Source organism: Dama dama, chromosome 32 (assembly GCF_033118175.1).
Source record: "Dama dama isolate Ldn47 chromosome 32, ASM3311817v1, whole genome shotgun sequence".
NCBI lineage: Eukaryota > Metazoa > Chordata > Mammalia > Artiodactyla > Cervidae > Dama > Dama dama.
The window spans coordinates 45843846-45864357 of NC_083712.1; the positions used below are offsets into that span (position 1 = coordinate 45843846).

At 47.2% G+C, this 20512-nt stretch overlaps 1 protein-coding gene across 2 annotated transcripts in view; it reads right to left on the reverse strand.

Annotated features, from left to right (window-relative positions):
• The window catches only part of RARB (retinoic acid receptor beta), a 183730-nt gene that overhangs the window by 84592 nt on the left and 78626 nt on the right, over positions 1–20512 (reverse strand). For both annotated transcript variants that reach the window (XM_061134609.1, XM_061134608.1), the window contains exon 3: positions 16689–16830. In XM_061134609.1, coding sequence (XP_060990592.1) covers positions 16689–16800 — 112 coding nt within the window. In that variant the 5' untranslated portion in view covers positions 16801–16830. The remainder of the gene's footprint in view (positions 1–16688; positions 16831–20512) is intronic.

The window sequence follows — 20512 nt, forward strand, 5'->3', positions numbered from 1 at the left end:
CAGAGCATGGGCTTCTCCCATTGGAGCGCGGGCTCCAGAGGGCGGGCTCAGTAGGCGTGGCTCACGGGCTTTAGCTGCCCCAGCACGTGGGGTCTTCCTGCACTAGGGACAGACCCCCTGTCTCCTTCGTGGGCAGGGGGACTCTTTACCACTGAGCCATCAGGGAAGCCCCATTGCTCTCTTTTTAACTAGGCTGTCTTTTTACTCTTGAATTGCAATCATTTTTAAAATAATATTTTTGTAAACTCCCTTGCATTCTTGAAGATGGCACTGAGAGATCCATCGCTATAAAAAGGGTTGGGGTTTGTTTATATTTGTCTCTTTTGCTGAAACGAAGCTTCATTACTTTTGATATGTTTAAAAGTGATATTCCATATCCTAAATCAAATGCTTAATACACCAACATTCAGTTCAGTTCAGTCGCTCAGTCGTGTCCAACTCTTTGCGAGCCCATGAACCGCAGCACGCCAGGCCTCCCTGTCCATCACCAACTCCCAGAGTCTACCCAAACCCATGTCCATAGAGTCGATGATGCCATGAAGCCATCTCATCCTCTGTTGTCCCTTTCTCCTCCTGCCCTCAATCTTTCCCAGCATCAGGGTCTTTTCAAATAAGTCAGCTCTTTGCATCAGGTGGCCAGAATATTGGAGTTTCAGCTTCAGTCCTTCCAGTGAACACCCAGGGCTGATCTCCTTTAGGCTGGACTGGTTGGATCTCCTTGCAGTCCTAGGGACTCTCAAGAGTCTTCTCCAACACCACAGTTCAAAAGCGTCAATTCTTTGGTGCTCAGCTTTCTTTATAGTCCAACTCTCACATCCATACATGACCACTGGAAAAACCACAGCCTTGACTAGATGGACCTTTGTTGGCAAAGTAATGTCTCTGCTTTTTAATATGCTGTCTAGGTTGGTCATAACTTTCCTTCCAAGGAGTAAGTGTCTTTTAATTTCATGGCTACAATCACCATCTGCAGTGGTTTTAGAGCCCAAAAAATAAAGTCTATCACTGTTTCCATTGTTTCCTCATCTATTTGCCATGAAGTGATGGGACCCGATGCCAGGATCTTAGTTTTCTGAATGTTGAGCTTTAAGCCAACATTTTCACTCTCTTTCACTTTCATCAAGAGGCTCTTTAGTTTCTTCACTTTCTGCCATAATACACCAAACATACTAAATCACAGATGCTCTCTCTTTATAGTTAAATTTCAGAAGCTGAATTAATTGCTCCTATTCTGCCAACTGGTATTAGGAAAGGATTTACCATTTTTACTATTTCTCCTTTGTCATCAACATATGATAAACATTTTTTAAAACCAACAAAAACGACAAAGAAATTAATATGGACTTTCTGTAAACTCAGAACTCCTTTAAATGTGAATAGCCTCACAAAGAAATGACTCGATAGCTATGAAAAAGAATGTAGGTTGTCTATTCTATTAGGCATATCTTCTTGTTAACTTTTCTAAACCACTCTCAGTTAAAGTCCCATTTGCCTCTAATGGATGATTCAAAATGAAAAGACATCTTTTTTTTTTTTTTAATTATGGAAAAAAGGGATAGCAACTAATTATTAAACTAGAATCTAAACTGGTTCATAAATCCCATTCTGATCACATTACATACCTGAGAGAAATTTACCGTCACTATGAGGTGGTGCAGTGGTAAAGAACCCGCCTACCAGTGCAGGAGATGCAAGAGACATGGGTTTAACCAGTCAGTCAGGAAGATCCCCCGGAGGAGGAAATGGCAACCCATTCCAGTGCTCTTGCCTGGAAAATTTCATGGACAGAGGAGCCTGGTGGGCTATAGGCCATGGGGTCACAGAGAATCAGACTGACTGAGCAACTGAGTGTGTGCACACACACACTGATAATTTAACACTAAAAAATAACTATTCTTCGTGCACTGTTTATTATTTGATGGCTGAAATAAGTTTTCCAAAACACAACAAGCTGTAAATGGATCCATGGGCTATTAATTTGCAGTGCATAGCACCAAAGGGAAAAGCTAGTTCATTGGGTTGATGAGATTGGAGGTGTGATATAACCATCCTCAGAGAACTCAGAGTAAGTCAGGGATCACATCCCAGGTCTGGTGCTCCTGAAGAGTTCAGAGCTGCAACTGAAAAAGGTCCCCAGTTAGAGGAGAAGACGAAAGGCAGAGAGGGCAGAACACCTCCTGAAGAAACGGTGGTGTGTTAAAGGGAAGCGCATTCATCTTCTTTTTTAAAACTGTCCTGGAGGATAACTGATTTCCAGGATTGGGTTTGTGTCAGGTGGAGAGCAAAGTGATTCAGGAACACGTATACACACATTTATTCTCTTCCAGAGTCTTTCTCTATGTAGCGTATCACTGAACACTCCGTAGAGTTCCCTGTGCTATACGCTGGATCCTCGGTGACTGTCCATCTGACATACAGGAGTGTGCCTACGTTAATCCCAAGCTCCTCACACCTATGTTTCCCCTCTGGTAACCAGGAGTTGGTTTTCAAAATTTTGCGAGTCTGTTTCTGTTTTGTAAATAAGTTCACTTATTTAATTTTTAAAAGTTTAGATTCTACACGAGTAATATCATATGATACTTGTTTTTCACTTAGTACGATCATCTCTAGGTCTGCCCATGTTGTGGCAAATGGCATTATTTCATTTTAACGGCTGTATCGTATTCCATTGCACACATGGACTACATCTTTACCATTCCTCTGTGGAGGACCATACAGGCTGTTTCCACGTCTTGGCGATTGTGAATAATACTTCAATGAACATTAGGGTTTAAGCCTTTCTGGTAAAGGACCACATTTCAATTTGATGGACATAAAATTAAGGAACTCAGAGAACCACACAAAAGCCACTATCTGCAAAAACAAATTGGGGTTCGCGTTCTAGAGCTCCAGATCCTGTTATCATCCGGGAGACACAGGCACGGTCATCTTCAAGGGTTGGTTTGGCTCCACGAGGTCATGACGTCTCCCTTCCCTGGTCAGAAGCCTACTTGGAGCTGCGTGTTTTCACATCTCTGACAGCTACAAGTCCAAGGGGGCCACAGCCAAGCTTCCATCCAAAGTTGCTCAAGTGCTCAGTCCCCACACTTTCAGGACACAAAGTGGGAATCCTTCATGCATTATAGTTGGCGCTTGATTCTCTGGCTGTCCTCATTAAGTCCCAGAGTGGACAGAGTTTACTCAAAGCAAGTTTTATCTTCTCCTTGGAAGTGCTGTGGCCTCCTAAGTGGGTCCATTTTGAAACAACAGTGAAATCCCTCTGTTCTATTTTAAGATTTAAACAATGTTGCTGAACCAAGACACTGTTTATAAGTCTGACTCAGGGATGCTATTAACCACCACCAGAAGAAACAAGCCAAGACGGGGTGGGACTCAGGTCCTCCAACGTCAAAGCAGAACATTTCTGTCCGAAAATCATTTTGAAAACAGAACGATCAGACTTTTTAATCATGGAGGGACATTATATCTGTGAAATGAAGTGTTGAAACAAGTGTGAATTGGGGGCAGAAACAGTCCTTCTCTTGAGGAAACAGCGTTCTCTCCTTGGTCTCAGCACTAAAAAGACACCTGTCTTCATTAATCGAGTTCATCGGCTCAGAGCAACTCTTTGTTTTCCAGCATTAAAGGGAGAAGGATGGGAGGGATAACCTGAGTGTGATAGTTAATGTTCTGCGATGGCAGACTGGCGTACGTGCGCAGTCCCACTGCAGGAAGAGCAAATTCCAGGCTGAGCGGTGTGCGTGGATTTATGGAGCAATTTAGGGAGCCACCCTCCAGAGAACTGCTGCCACTGAGAAGGCACTTAAAGTAGGGCCCTGCTCGCCGGAACACAGGGGCTGAGCGGGCGAATCTCGGGTTGCTATTTTCAGGGACACATTTGTTTCCAAACAAAGGGCTCTCTGCCAGCTATTTTAGAAGTCCTTGCATATTTACTCAGCCAACTCTCTGCGCTGGGGATTGTCTTTGGGCACTGAGGTTTTATCATCAGTGTCTATTTAAAGCAGGATGAAAAACAGCTCCAGATGAAAACAGAGCATATTTCCAGCCTCAAATGTGAAGACACTTCCTTTTCTTACAGGGCTGAGATCTGGCTTCCCTCTCTCTCTCTCTGAAACTGCCACCTGTCTTAACAGTCTTCACTGTGTCTTAGTTTAATTGGTGCTGTTTTGTTTTTAGCGGTACATAAAATTATAGTGCGCCTTAACAAATTATAGATTGGATGAAATATGGTGTCTATGTGTGCACGGTTTTGAGAGAAAGCAAATCTTCTCCATTAGGACCTAGTTACAATCTCTATCTGGTTACATCCCCCATGGAACACATCATATCAAGATTTCAGGTCATCAAAGGGCCAACAGGCTAGTATTCACAGGGTGCGAATTAGGGGAGGGAGAGAAATGGAAGAGAGACAAGAGGCTCAGTACAGCAATATGTTGATTCCAATCTCTAGCTCTTGGGAAGATCAAAGGTCCTGATTCGGAATCCCCACTTCTCCGGCACCCTTTGCCTGCAATCCATCCCAGAACTAGCTGTTCAATACAAGGCGCTGGGGACCCAAATAGGAAGAAGGCTGTGCCTGCCCTCAGGATGCTCACAGCCCTGCAGGGAACGCCTGCTGCCTCTCACACACGCACCGCTGACTTCTGAACTCAGAACAAGTCTGACTTTGAAAGTCGCCAGACTCAGGTGTCACTAGCATGTCACACTGCGGGGAGGTGAGCGCGCCCACCTGCCTCTGCTGCTGGAGGAGCTTGAGGGCTCGCTTAGGAGGGCGGTGGGTTAGGACGAGCGAGAGGAAGGCGAGGGGCAGCATGGACTGAGGCAGACCACTCAGGGGTCTTTGGGGAGCAGGACGAGAACCAGTGCGGGGCACAGAGCCGAGCTGGGGGGTGGGGCTGAGACCCGAACCCCGGCTGCCTCGGGTCTGCGCCCCCAGCCCCACCACACTGCTCTTCAGAAGCAGGGACACGGGGCTTCCCCAGTGGCGGTGTGGGTAAGGGTCCACCTGCCGATGCAAGGGATGTGGGTTTGGTCCGTGGCGTGGAAAGATCCCATGTTTTGAGGAGCAGCTAAGCTCATGCTCCACAGCTACTGAAGACCAGGTGCCCCCAAACCCCTGCTCCACCCCAAGAGGAGCCACCAGCCCGAGAGGCCTGTGCACCGCAACTGGAGATGGTCCCCGCTCACCGCAAGCAGGGAAAAGCCCACGCAGCAGCAAAGACCCAGCTCAGCCAGAAATAGATAATAAACATGAGGCGGGGACTCAAGCAAACCACCCTGGAGGCCTGCCTGGCCTCTCCCGCTACTGCTGGAGGCGGTCTGGATGTTTGAAAGCCCGCCCTACAGATCCAAGGGAACCCACCCTTCATGGCGCCAGGATGGGACAAACCCCAGGAGGCAAGCAAAGCAGGACCCATACCCTCCACATGCGGGCAGCTCGGGGTGGGGAGAGGGCTGGGGCGGGGGCAGGACAGAGGCAGCTTGTGGGGTCCAGACCCCTAAGGGAGGCCCCAGGCTCTGGAGAGATGCTCTTCTATTCCTGTCCAGCAGCACCTGACCGGCTGGCTCAGAAAACCAGGCTTTCTCCAGCATCAGTCCCTGACTACCTTCACGGTTTTTCACATGCTCACAGGCCAGCACGCCCTGATGACTTCTGTCCAAATTAATTTTTTGGTTAAACAAATTTTAGAGAATTTGATTTTACTACTGTTAATATACAGGGGAAAGTAGTAGCAATGGCCATAAATAGGAGGTAAGAGTAAAAAAAAAAAAAGTCAACAGTGTTTTCAGGTCAACTGCTTTTGTTTGTAATCAAGTTTTACTAAATAAAGTCTTACTGGAACAAAGCCAAGCTCCTTCATGAAACTTTCATGGGGCAACAGTAAAGCAGAGGCAATGACACCCAATGGCCTGCAAAGCCTAAAGTAAGTGTTATCTGGCCATCTAAGAAGGTTCGCACACCTCTGAAACAAATACGGCTTCTAACTAAGGATGGTAGCCTGTCCTCTCTGTTAAAAAGAGGGAGCATTGAAGGTTCATGAGGTGTTGATAAAGGATGTAGCAGCATCAACCTGAGACCTTCTCACTGGCAATGGAAAGACTGAATGAATATTGACTGAAAAGGAAATAACTTCATCACTGTATGATGTGATCCCATTCAGTATTCCCTAAATTATGTTTCACAGTACCGTGGGCAGAGTTTACACCAGGGGAAATACTGCATTAAACCACTACATACATCAAATCAAATCTTATATGTAAATGATAGAATATGTGACTTGGGAGCAAAGATGGGTGAAGACACTGAACACCTGGTAACATTAAACTCGCAAAAGAACTTTACTATCGGTGGCTCAGTTGGTAAGGAATCCGCCTGCAATGCAGGAGATCAAGGTTCGATCCCTGGGTTGGGAAGATCCCCTGGAGAAGGAAATGGCAACCCACTCCAGTATTCTCCCCTGGAGAATCCCATGGACAGAGGAGCCTGGTGGGCCACAGTCCATGGGGTTGCAAGAGTCGGACAGGACTTAGCGACTAAACCACCACCACCACGCAAAGAGAAACTTGAGAAGATCTGCGGGACTGGAACGGGACCCGTGGGTTGAAGCCAGCACCGTGAGTTGGGCAGGCCTCAGCCTCTCCGACTCTCAGGACACAGAGGGTGACCCTAAGTCCTGGGAGGCTCTTGGTAAAGCACTTTGTGCCCCTATCACCCGCGAGGCTGATGGCAAAAAGCCATGCTGATAAAGGGCCGGAAGGGTGATAAGATCTAGTTGGGAAACAGGAGATAAGGGGTTCAGGCGAAAGGCAGGCACGGAGACCCAAATGAAGGATGCGGAGAGACTGGAGGTGCCATGTGGGCGGAAAGGGGGGATGCCGCCAGGGAGGGGACTTGGCTCGGTTCTGCACCCTGAGCTGAGGACACAGGGAGGCCTCCTTTCTAACACTTCAGCTTCCCCCGCGGAGTAGGGCTCCGTGATGCCAGCAGGACCCTGTCTCATTCTCTGCCCTCACGCATCTCCAGGCGGATGAGCTACCTGCCTCCAAGTTCACAGCAGCCAAGGAAGGCGGATATTCGTTCTAGAAACTTCGTCTGCACGTTTTCCCTTAACGCTGCGACATAAGGGGTCGGGCGTCCACCTACACTGCCCTGCTATACAAACACCTCAACACAGTCCCTACCTCCACTTTCGTCCTAAAGGAGGACCAAGGCTGTGGTTACTCAAATCAAAACCAGGGCTTCCCTGGTGGCTCAGGGAAGTGGTTAAGTCACCCGAAAGGTTGGTTTTAACGGAGCTTTAACACTAAAGGGGTAATGATGGTAAAGAACCCACCTACCAATGCACGCGACACGGCTTCGATCCCTGGTCCGGGAAGATCCCACATGCCGCCGGGCAACTAAGCCCGTGGGCCACAACTACCGAGCCTGCGAGCCGCACCTACTGAAGCCGGCGCGCCCTAGAGCCCTGCTCCGCCACGAGGGGAGCCGCCGCAACGACAAGCCCGCAGACCACGGCGAGAGCGTAGCCCCTGCTGGCCACAGCTAGAGAAAAGCCCGCGCACAGCACAGCCATGAAGACGCAGCGCAGCCAAAAATAAATAAATAGCATAAAAAAAAAAAAAGACAGGCGTGCCGGCAGCAACAACAGCACAGGGCAGAGCCAGTGGCCGCGCCGGAAAGAGACCCCGAGGAGCGGGCAGCACCGACCCCGACCTGTCGTGTGCCGGGCAGGGTCCCAGGCGCGAGACCACCCCCTGCAAGGCCGCGCACCCCTGCCCGAGGGAGGAGGGCTCGCGGCCCCAGATCAGCCCCCATTGCTGATCCGGCGCGCTGGGTGATGGGGATTTCGCCTTTGCCTAAGGTGAGGCTGCGCGAGGCTGCGGGGAGAGACGTGTGTCAAGCCCCACGGCGGCACAGACAGCTCTGCCTGCCGGGGCCCAAACGGAATCCCCTGTGGTTTTTAGGGTCCCGGGCAGACACAGGGAATCAGGAACCTGTGGCCAGTGGAATGGGGCAGCGGATTTTTACCTTCCAGCTTCCATGACATTTTTAGATATAAAAAGTTTCAGTCTTTGGTTAACTTCCCCAGGGAGATGCTTTGGGGGGATTTGTGTGCTGCGGGGGTGAAGGGAGAAGGCAGGCTTAGAGCTCCATCTCTGCTGAACAGAACAGAAGGATCACAGTGAACCTCGGAAATGCAGTAACAGGCTAGGGCCGGGGAGCACTGGAAGAAATAAACTGAAATTAGAAAGACATTTGCATGCCCTGATGATGATTTTTATGTAATTTTCCATGTACATCCATGTACATGGGGCAACCTACAATATGAATTTCTTCGTAATTAAGCCAGTAAAATTCAGCCATAGAACCAATGAGCACATCCATATAATTTGTGCACCAAGAAAAGTGATTTTAACGGAGGTTAAGAGCCTTTCATCCAAAAGGTTTGTTTTAATGGAGGTCTAACACTGAAGGGGAAATGATGGGAACAGAAAAGGAGAACATCTCATGGAAGTGTCTTAAGTGTCCATCCAAAGTGTCCATTTATCGCATCCAACCCACGCATGGGGACATTCACATCTAAAGTGTAAATTGGAATTTAGAGACTTTATAAAAAACTGTTTTTAATCTCAATATGCCCCAAATGAGAAGCTGTCAATGAGTGGTTAGGGACTCTTAAATTCAGAGATTATTTAATCGCTCTATTCTACAAAAACACTTTATGAAATTGTCATAGGGATAAAAAAAAAAAGCTGTAAAATACCAAATAGCATTCTCACACAAAATCAAAGATGCGTTTTGCCTACCCCTCAAAGGCATGGACTACATAAATATAAGCTCAAAGAAAATGTAAATGGGTTCCTTTGAAAATTATCAGCCAGTGGTTTTAAGAAAGGAAAGAAGAAATGGAAGGGGGCGGTGGCCTCAGGACCTTCCATAACATCTTTGTGGAGGGTGCCCAGTCTAAAGGACAGAGGCCCACGGAACCTGCCACACATCAGAGGCACCAGGGCCACAAATCTCCCCTCATCACAGCTCACGCATCTTCATCCAGGCTAATTCTCATCTTCCATTTCCACCCCAAGTCCAGCCTGTCCCTGGATCCCTGCCTTTTGTCTGTGAGCAATTTCACTACTAATGAGACAGTAAAACTCAACATTCAGAAAACTAAGATCATGGCATCTGGTCCCATCACTTCATGGCAAATAGATGGGGAAACAGTTGCAACAGTGATAGACTTTATTTTTTTCAGCTCCAAAATCACTGCAGATGGTGACTGCAGCCATGAAATTAAAAGATGCTTACTCCTTGGAAGGAAAGTTCTGACTAACCTAGATAACATGTTAAAAAGCAGAGACATTACTTTGCCAACAAAGGTCCGTCTGGTCAAGGCTATGGTTTTTCCAGTGGTCATGTATGGATGTGAGAGTTGGACTATAAAGAAAGCTGAGCGCTGAAGAATTGATGCTTTTGAACTGTGGTGTTGGAAAAGACTCTTGAGAGTCCCTGGGACTGCAAGGAGATCCAACCAGTCCATCCTAAAGGAGAACAGTCCTGGGTGTTCATTGGAAGGACTGATGCTGAAGCTGAAACTCCAATACTTTGTCCACCTGATGTGAAGAGCTGACTCATTGGAAAAGAGCCTGATGCTGGGAAAGATTGAAGGCGGGAGGAGAAGGGGATGACAGAGGATGAGATGGTTGGATGGCATCACTGACTCAATGGATATGAGTTTGAATAAACTCCGGTAGTTGGTGATGGGCAGGGAGGCCTGGCATGCTGTGGTCCATGGGGTCACAAAGAGATGGGCCCGACTGAACCACTGAACTGAACTGAACTGAGACAGCCTGGGACCTGGGACCCTTTGCTGCTGTGCCTGCACCTGGACTAACATCTCTTCCAGCAACAAAATACAAAGGAACTAGCAGGGACTAAACACAACTACACATATGTGAGCAGTTGGGGCAAAATATGGACAAGAAGATATACAGAGAGACCAACAAACCCAACTGCCACTTCTGAAGAGCTGGGAACAAAAGCAGGGCACTGCGCATGCCCCCTGCACTCAGCACCACCAGAGGGGCGGGCAGACCCTAAGACACCCCCAGCCCGACCCCTGGACACACGCCGCCCCCGCCCGTCTCTAGTTGCGCTTTTGTGTCTGACTCTGTGCGACCCCACGGACTGTAGCCCACCAGGCTCCTCTGTCCATGGGATTCTCCAGGCAAGAAGACTGGAGTGGGTTGCCACGCCCTTCTCCAGGGAATCTTCCCCACTCAGGGATTGAACCCCAGTCTCCTGCACTGCAGGTGGGTTCTTACGGCTGAGCCACCGGGGAAGCCCAGGACACGTCCCCATCCCTCATGTAAGGAACCAGCTGCCCCATCCTGCTCAGGGAGTGAGCAAGGGAGCCTGTTACTTGTTTTCACTCCACCCTATGAAGCAGGGACCCCAATAAAACCTTGCCTGAACTTCCTGTCTGGCCTCTATTCAATGTCTACTGATTGAGGAGGCCAAGAACCCTGGCCAGCATTACCAGAATCACCAAGGTTTGGCAAACGGGAGCCACAGTCCCCTCCCCGCCCATCCACCCCAGTCGCCCCACCTTCAGTGAGGTTTTCGTGCACACGCGATGCCTGCTCAGCTCCCCGGTGAACACACGAGAAGACCTTAAATCTGCCAGGGAAGGCGACCAGCCAGAGGAGGCTGATGGCAGCAACACCGTTCTCGGAACAGGAGGAAAGGCATCCCTTCTCAGAACACGCCCAGGTGGTCAGCCAGCAGCAAGGCTACGCTCATCCAGTAGAGAACACAGCCCCGGAGAAGGTGTGTAACGTGTCTGGGCCCGCGGCAGAGAAGTGAACTGTGGGTGAGTGACAGCTGAATACTTGTATCCAGAAAGGCTCTGTGGCTGACAGCTTGCAGAGGCCGGGGTGTCTCTCAGTGCAGCCACAGTTAAGCCCCTTAACCAACCTAACTTCGCTGTGCAAGCATCGTGCTGGCTTCTGGGGCCACAAGTTGAGGAGCACAGGATGCGCGCCTCTCAGGGGTTTATAATCAAGCTGGGAAGCCTCACGGGTAACAGAATAGCCTGTGGTTCCTAGAGGGATGTACAGAGCCTCAGCCCCCGCCCCCAGAGCACAGGGGAAAGAGCCTGCAGGGGGCTTCAGGGAGGAAGCAGCACCTCAGCAGGCTTCTGGGGTTCCTCGGACAGGGAAGAAGGCGGAAACCCAATCCCAGGGCAGGGCCTCTGCAGGAGCTCGGAGCTGTGAGAGGCTCGAGGGCCAGAGGATCCAGGGCAGCTGGAAGCTGAGTGATCACCCGTCACAGGAGAAAAGCAGGTGGTGGAGGGGGGACGAAACTGGGGGTGAGGTCACAGAGCAGCCGGCACGGCTGACCGCTGGGGGAGCCAGGAAGGCGGGAGTACTTCCGGGCCAAACCCACCCGACACCTGTTTTGTAAATGAAGCTGCACTGGGACACGACCACACCTCTCTGCTCATGTATTTTCTATAGCTGTGATTGGGCTTCCTGGTGGCTCAGCGGTAGAGAGTCTGCCCGCCAATGCAGGAGACAGGGGCTCGATCCTGGGTCAGGAAGATCCCCTGGAGGAGGAAATAACAACCCACTCCAGTATCCTTGCCTGGGAGATCCCATGGACAGAGGAGCCTCGAAGGCTACAGTCCATGGGGTCGCAAAGAGTTGGACACGACTGAGCGACTAAACACCACCACCGCCAATAGCTGTGTTTGCTACAGCGGCAGAGGTCGGGAACTGAGACAGAGGTCACACGGCCCAAAAGTCAAAACATTTCCTATCTGACCCTTTTTTTAGTTTTGCTGATCAATGGTTGAAACATGTGAACTCTCACTGGGGTTTCTGTCACTGACCGGAATGCATTGTCAGTTTCCTCCTGTGGTCTCTAAGCAGCATGGCTTCAACCTGCTCCCTCCCCACCACGGACATAAGCTTGTCTGGACCAAATGTCTCACTCTCAATCCCAACTTTTCTGTCTTCATTTGCTGCTGATCTTCCCCCCCCCGCCCCTCGTTTTTACTTTAGGGCTTTGCTGTGCTTGCCTTCCCTGACATGGTCACCAGCCTCCTGCCCACCAGCAGAAGCTCATCACTCAAGCTGGAGTCATGTTACTTCCTTTCCCTCTTCCCCAAGTTCTTCATAAATTTTTGTACTACTTTTCAAATGCGGCTGAAAATCGATTTTTTTCCCCCTTGCTGTTACCGCTTTCAAATCCCATGCTCTGACAAATAGCTACTCTTCTGTAAAAAAAAAAAAAAAAAAGGTTCTCCTCTTGTACAAAGCCCTTGGAAAATAGAAGGTATGCCCACCAGCATTCAGAGAACAGGAAAATGAAGAAACAACCTTGCTTTTCTGATGGCACACACAGTAAAGGCTTTCTGTGTACATCCCCGTATACATTTAAAACCAAATTTGATCTATAAAAATTAAATTTGCACATGATTTTCCAGGGCATACATCTCTAATATACAGCAAGGAGTGTGACTGTTGTTTTATTAACTACTGGCAATAAAACCCAGAGTTTTCGAAGCTGCTTTTTAGGGCACACAGTATATATCACTCCCTGGGTCCTAAGCCCAGGGTTGCCTCTTACCCACTGTGTTACGTCGGGTCAATTAACCTCTCTGTGTCTCAACATCCACATCTTCCTAAAACAGGGGGAGAGAGGAACTGAAACTAACCTATCTTACAGGGTTGTTCTGAGGACGGGATGACGTGAGCAGTTTATGCGGTGCCTGGTACACAGAAAACGCCTTGTCTGTGTTAGCGAGCACTGTAATCCTGAGGTTTCTTTCTTTTCCCCAACCCAGATTCAAGAATAAGAACATACTGGGAACAGTGCCGTGAGACTCGATGTTTCACGGTGAACATGAAGTCGTTTCTGCCCCCATCTCTCTAGTTTCCCGCACTCTTGGCTCCTTCGGGGTGGGGGTGGGGGTCCAGGGATGGACACGGATCCAGAACTAGCTGATCACAGTATTCAGCCCCCGCCCCACCCCAAGTCCTGCCTTCACCAAGGATCTGGGTCTCTGTGTTTCTGCTGGGTAGGCTATTGGCTGGAGCTGTTGGTTGGCCATCTTTACTAGCCACTTGGAAAAGCTTCCCAGAAACAAAACCAACACAGTAAAATAACAAACCAAAAGAAAAAAAAAAAAAACCCAGCTGTGAGAGATGAAGAGGACAATGAAAATGCCCCTAAAACAAACAGGAGCCTTGGGATCCAGTCATGGTGTCCGGAAAGCCCCACTACGTGTGCGGATTTTTTTAGCTTACGGCAAGTTTCAGCTGGGTTTTCTGTCCCTTGCATCCAAAGAGTTCTGCAACACCCTAGTGAACTGACATGACCTACGACCAGACCTGAAGGCAAACCTTGCACGTCTTGGTGCTGCAAAGAAAGCGTGGCAAGGAGAGGTGGTAGCCGTGAACTCTAGGCCCGGGTCTGTCTGCAGCCAGTAGGGGATGGCTGGGAGGACCGTTTCATCTTTCTGGGTCCTGCCGTACTTGTGTGTCAAGGGAGAGAGGTGACTGAAAACCAATCTCCGAGATCCATTTTCAGCTCGACCATCCCAAGAGTCTCTATGATTTCTGGGTTTGTTTCAGTTGTGGATACTGTGGTCTAATTGGTTACCGATTCTCTTTATTTTCCTGCTTCCTTCTGTTTCAACTTTTTAAATTTTCTATTAGACTCTCAGTCACTATACGCCAAGTGTTTATTGTCTTCACCTTCAATTGCCTTCTAAAGAAAATACATTTATTTTTGTATACTTGGGCATAATGATCCCATTTTCTTCCCATTCCTATATTTTTCAATCTAATTAGGGTGATAAGTTCCTTGAGGGTTGAAACCAGAGTTTTCCTGTGGGTGTAAACATTATTATTATTGTTATTTTTTAAATTGGAACCAACCTGCCAGTTTTTACGGAGCGGCAGGATATGGGTTTTAAGTAATGTAAGCAGGAAATGGGTCTCTAGCCCACACAAAATAAAGGCAAAAGTACCGATCTGCCCTGAGTCCACAGCTGCCTTACTCGTTTATAATTGTAGTCTGAACCAAAATTCCCCCACAGAACTTCAGCGTAACATCCACATCTAAAGAATGTCAGACCAAAAAAGGGAGTTAAGGGGACATCCTGTGGGCCTCACGTAGCCATGTAAATGATCTGACTATTTCAGGGCAGTATCACTCTTTTCTCGTCAGTGGTAGGGTTTAGGGCCTGAGCTAAGTAAAAATTACTTTCATATCACAACATTCATTGATTTTTTTTTTTTATTAAATAGCTCTGAAGTCCAGAGGGGATGAAAGGAACTGGCTGAAATGCGGACTCATCACTTGCAGACAGAGCCCCCAGAGGATGTCACCCGCGATGCTTCCCTGTCTGGTACCCATGGGGCTGGTGACCCCATGCTTGCTCATCGGGATCTTAATTATGAATGAGAGCCCAGCCCAAGGGCCTTCATGATGACTTCTTGGCAGATACAACCAAATGACCTGGAGGCAGAGGTTCCAGGGGTGGTTGGTCCAGCAACTCAGGGATGCCGTCAGGGCCCGAGTTTGTCTGTCTGTCCACTCCTCCATCCACAGAGCCTGCTCTGACCTGTCGCTGACCTCCTTCAGGGCTGAGAGGACCTGTGGGTCCCTGCCTCCCCACACACCTGCAGCAGAAGGCGGGAACACTTCGGCCCCAACATTCTAAGCACGAGTCTTTGGTTTTAGTAATTTTACTTTGCTAAAATTTCAGATTTGCTGAAAAGTTGCAAGAACAGTACAGGGAGCTCCTTCATGGTGTATCCCTTCACTCAGATTCATAAGATTTGATATTTTCCACCTCTCTCTTCTTTCTCTCTCATTTCTGTCTCTGTCTCTCTCACACACACACACACACCTCTCCCCTCCCCATCTTTTGAACCATGGAGAGCTGGTTGCAGATACTGAGAGTAAGAACATTCTCTTTCTCGTATAACAAAAGCACAATGATCAAAGTCAGGAAATTTAAAGTGGACTCAATTCTAATCTACAGTCAGTATTCAAATTTCAATAACCGTCCCAATAACGCCCTTTATGGATAGTTTCCTTCTGCTCCAGCATCTTCAGGATCACTTAGCTGTCATGTCCCAGTCACTCTGTCTTTCAGAACCTTGGCATTTTTGAAGAGTACTCGTTAGTTGTTTTAATTGGGTTATTTGCTTTCTCATCGTCGAGTTTTCAAAGGTTTTCCATATTCTACATTTAAGTCCTTATCAGATATGTGATTTGTAAATATTTTCTCCTCACCTGTGGCTGATCTTGTCATTAATTTCACAGTGTCTTTGGAACAGCAGACATTTCTGATTTTGATGAAGTCTAATTAACCATTTTTTTCTTTTATGGATCATGAGCACGAGTCTTGAACTCTTTCTCACTGGACCAGCCTAGGTTACAAGTTCATGAAACAATGATAGTGCCTGGAACAGAATATACTAATGGCTTGAGTCAAATGAATTGATCCAACCCTGATGTCTTCCCTGAAGTGCAGAAACCCAAGAGGTGGAAAAGCCCATTTAAACCCTGGGCACAGTTAGGAACACGCTAGGCAGCCCACCAAGAAAGATCCTCCAGTCACAGCTCCCGGGGGAGAGCCAGGCGGCCTGTTGCACACCCTCAGTGTGGGCCCACCTGACTCCAGGGACCTTCTCGACTAGCACTGGGCCACATGTTCCAGTTCCAAATTCCAAGAGCCTCTGAACAACATAAGTCTTCAAACCCCACTGTCAGACTGTGGCTTTCTGTCCCACACTTGTAGACGATGGTGCGCACAGCTCAGCATCTCCAGAGCCACTTAGACCGCCCTGCCCAGGGCCCCACGAGATCCCCATGGGATGCAGGGCAGGTGGGTGGCAGTTTCACCAACTATTCCCCCTGGCACTCACACCTGCCTCTTCCTCACACCCGCCCAAGCCAGGGCATTGGTCTGGCATGTTCTTGCTCTCTTCATTTGAAAGCACCAAAGAGAACCCACAAGCAATGATTTTTTGGTGCTGTATTCCCTCTGCCTGTGTTAAAGCACGTCTAATTCAAAGCCCCATAAGCCGATGATTAGAGACCACTCGTTTTTAACCTATTCACATGTTGTCTTCTGAATTAATCAAGAGAATAATTGGAGGAGGGGGTGGTGGGAAGGAGAAAAGCTGAATCAAGTTTGGAAAAGTGTCAACGTGCCAAATTTCTAAACGTTTCTTCGACAGTAAAAGTTTGGTACCCCCTCCCCTCTGAGAAAGGTTGCATTATTTCCACATGCCTCTGCCTCTGTTTTATTCTCATCAATACAGGCAAGCTCTTTATTCCTCCTGTCAAGATGGGGGAATGGTCTCCGTGTGGTTCTAGGACACGCTTGGGTTACCAGCGGAGACGCAGGGTCAGTTACGAACTGCTCTGGAATACAAGCACGACCCCCAGCTCCTCCCCTTTCACCAAATGCCACTCAAACTGTATCTGAAAAGCCCCGGTTTTCTATTTCCATGTCATCTCTGTTGACACCTAACTGTGGCCATGTATCATTAGTGTTATGTCCGAACTCCACATGCTGATGTCCTCCACAACCCGATTTTGGAGGCTGAGTAATCACATTTACAGATAAAGCAAAGAGAAAAAGAATTTTTGAAGTTCCACTTACATTCTTTGGACATCCCCACTTCAAAGCACTTCTGGAGCCGACAGTACTGGCATCGATTCCTGGTGACTTTATTAATAACACAATTCTTATCTCGGTGACAAGTGTAAATCATGTTCTTCTGAATACTTCTGCGGAAAAAGCCCTGCGGGCAAGTGAAAAGAGGAGAAAATTAAGCAAAACTACTGAGCTTCAGGAGAAATCAAAGTCAACCTTATCAATGCATTGACTGCTCGTTCTGAGTAATGAAGTGATGGCAGCAGAAAAGTTAACTTATTTAAGCCTTAAAATTCTTGTATCCTTGTGAAATATGATAGTCATATTCAGAGTTTCTCCCTTTGCTGCAAAGCAGAAAGTTCCTTTTAATCAAAACTGGACGTGACTGTTATTATCTTGCTAAAAGAAAATGAATGCCTTGGGAAATACAATGCAGCGTTGACTTCCCTCCAGACAGGCTTAACTTCCTAAGTGGTTCCCACGCTGGCCAGAGTGATTTCAGGTGAGTCTACTGTCAAGAAACCCAACAGAAGAACCATTCAGTTTGCAGAAGAAATGATATGCTTCATGAAAGAAGCAGGTCTTTTCAAAGGTGTCCTCTCCAAATCCTTTTACATATTCAGCTCATGTAACAATATTTAAAACATGACTTAATTTACAGAGTGTTTAAGAAAAATATTAGCCAAGGTTGGAAGCAAGGCAGAAAAATGACTGCTTGGTCATTTAATGGCATATTAGAGTTGTGTTGTCCAATAAGGTATTGGACAATAAGCTGTTAATAAGCTATTGTCCAACAAGCTATTAATCACATGTGGTCATTTAAATCAAAATTGATGAAAATTAAATAAAATTAGTGTGATAATCTCCACGTCCATCCAAGTTGTGGCAAAGGCCACTATTTCACTCTTTTCAGCGGCTGAGTAGTATTCCATTGTATCCATGTACCACAACTCCTTTATCCATTCAGCTGTCAATGGACACTTAGGTTGCTGCCATGTCTTGGCTATTGTAAACAGTGCTACAATGAACATAGGGGTGCATGTATCCTTTTGAACCATGGTTTTCTCCAGATATGTGCCCAGGGGTGGGACTGCAGGGGCCTATGGTAGCTCTATTTTTAGTTTAAGGCGCCTCCGTCTGTTCTCCATAGTAGCTGCACCAATTTACATCCCCACCAGCACTTTGCTCCACGTCCTCTCTGGCATTTATTGTTTGTAGACTTTTGGATGATGCCCATTATGGCTATTGTGAGGTGATGCCTCACTGTAGTTTTGATTTGAATTTCTCTAATAATTAGCAATGTTGAGTGTCTTTTCATGTGTCTCTTGGCCATCTGTATGTTTTCTTTGGAGAAACGTCTACTTAGATCTTTAACCTATTTTTGATTGGGTGGTTTGTTTTTTTCATACTAAGTGGCACAAACTCTTTGTAAATTTTGGAAATTAATTCCTTGTGGTTGCTTTGTTTGCAAATATTTTCTCCCATTTCAAACATTCAACAGCCACATATGTGCAGTGCCTACTACACTGGACAGCGCATGTACAGAATATTATTTTCATTTTTGCAGAAAGTCTGCATATGCAGCCCTGACTCATAAACTTACCCAGGTCGTCTAACGGTCTCAGGAAAAGTAACTCATTGTGACTTACTGTTTATTACTGATTGGACCCTGACTCTGTAAAGATTGTATACAATAAAACTGGTAACTTAAGAATCATATTGGTCTATTACAGGTGCAAAGATTCCTGCCCAGTTGAGCTATAACCAAAGATTACTGTTTTATTGCCTTGCAGGGCATTAATCAGTTGTGTCTAACTTTGCCATCTTATTCTAGCATTTTTTTCCCCTATCACTGTATCAGGTACACTGTCTGTCTGTGTACCTACCTACCTAGGCATTTTCTCATATCCTTCTTTGAACCAATTTATCCTCCTCCTCTTTTCCTCATTAATGTTTTAAATAAATCCTCAATATGAGTTTACTGCATATTTGAATAAGTTACTGTTTACTAACTTTTGGATGTTATCATTTGACCAAAGAAGCAATTTATCTTGATTTTTGTGAAACTCGGATGAAACAAATAAAACTTTAGGCTCCACAAGCACAGGGTCCCCGCCTTCTCCTCTCTGCTCACCCGTCTCCCCACACAGCTCTGCAGAGAATGGAAAATTGAGTGATGCTTGTTAACACAGAGATGAATGAACAGTGACTGACAGGTAAACCTGCTGTCTTTTTCCTCTTCCAATCGCCCATCAAAAACCTCTCTGCTGCTAGGGGTAATGAAAGCAAGGAGTTTTACCTTATCAGTTGTGATGCGACTTTTACCTACACGAGACACAATTCTCTTGAACGTAAGAAACACACCACCCAACGTGTTGAACCGCAAATGAGACTCACCATTTGAGTTCACCTTTCCCGGCAGTGCATTAACACTCCAGGAGCCAGAACTAAAAACCTTCAAAGCCAAAGCACAGTAGCCAAGAAAGCTCATGTAACACACATCATTTAGGATATGTACGTGGGCACCCTAGGATTTTAATGTGTAAATAACATATTTTCACTGGCATGGTTCAACTGTAAATGCCTGGAAATCTTGTTTAAGGTTGCAACTCCTGTCACATCCCAGATATACACATTTTTCCAAGAAAACATAGTTTATTTTTGTACCTCTGGAGCTACAAATATGCTCAGAATTTAAAATAACAGGTTATAAATACCCTGCAACTCTAAGAGAATCTGTGCACTATGGTCACTTCAAACACATCTTTTCCTGCAGAAAATATTAATGCATATGGGACACTTTTGGCTGCCAGATGTACAAACTCCACTTACAAACACTTCACTGCTCTACTGCCAAGAAACATTGACATTTGGAAGATCCAGTCTCTGCAGGTGTGAAGCCAGTGAGGTGTGGACAGAGGGGGTCTCCTCCATTTATTAAAAACTGAATATTCAGTTCAGCACATTCGTGGTGAGGGAGCATGGAGGAGAGGAAACCAATCTCATGACACCGAGATGGAAGAAGAGAGGCTTAAGAACTTTATACGGCACTAATTATCTAGAGAGTGCGGTTCAGTAACAGTGATAGCAGAAATGAAATAGGACTTCTTGGCTTTCCAAATCAGGGTTTAGGCTGGATTTCAGAAGGGGAATCTGAGTTCCAGGAAATTATTTCCACCACGACAGGATACTTGGCTAAGACGGATGCGGTCAGGTACTTTTGCACATGGGTTGGGTGAACGGAAATGCCCTTGGAGGCCACAGAGGGGCCTGTCTTGTCCAACCTCCCTCCCCTGCAGTAGATACCGTGCGCTGTTTGGTAAACCTCATTTCCACTGCTTGGAGGCTCTCGTGTGTGGGTGGCACCATAGCCCCATGCCACCAACATTTTATCCACTTAATGTTTTTATCTAGGTCGAGTCTTCTTTTATTTCTAGCATTATTTAAAATGGAAACTTTTAACCTCTGGCTCGATTCAAAAGCTAGCACTGTCATTAAATAACGAGAGGGCACTCACACAATAAACAGAATGAAGTCTGGTAAAACAGTAGTCAGGACTTCCCCGGTGGCACCTGCCACCAATGGGTAAGATTCCGCCTGCCAATGCAGGGGACATGGGTTCGACCCCTGCTCCGGGAAGACCCCACGTGCCGCAGAGCAACTAAGCCCGTGTGCCACAGCTCCTGGGCCTGTGCCTAGAGCCCGTGCTCCGTAACAAGAGAAGCCACTGCAGTGAGAAGCCAGTGCATAGCACTGAAGACTAGCTCCCTGCTTCGCACAGCTAGAGAAAAGCCCACGTCGCAACGAAGACCCAGCACAGCCAAGAGTTA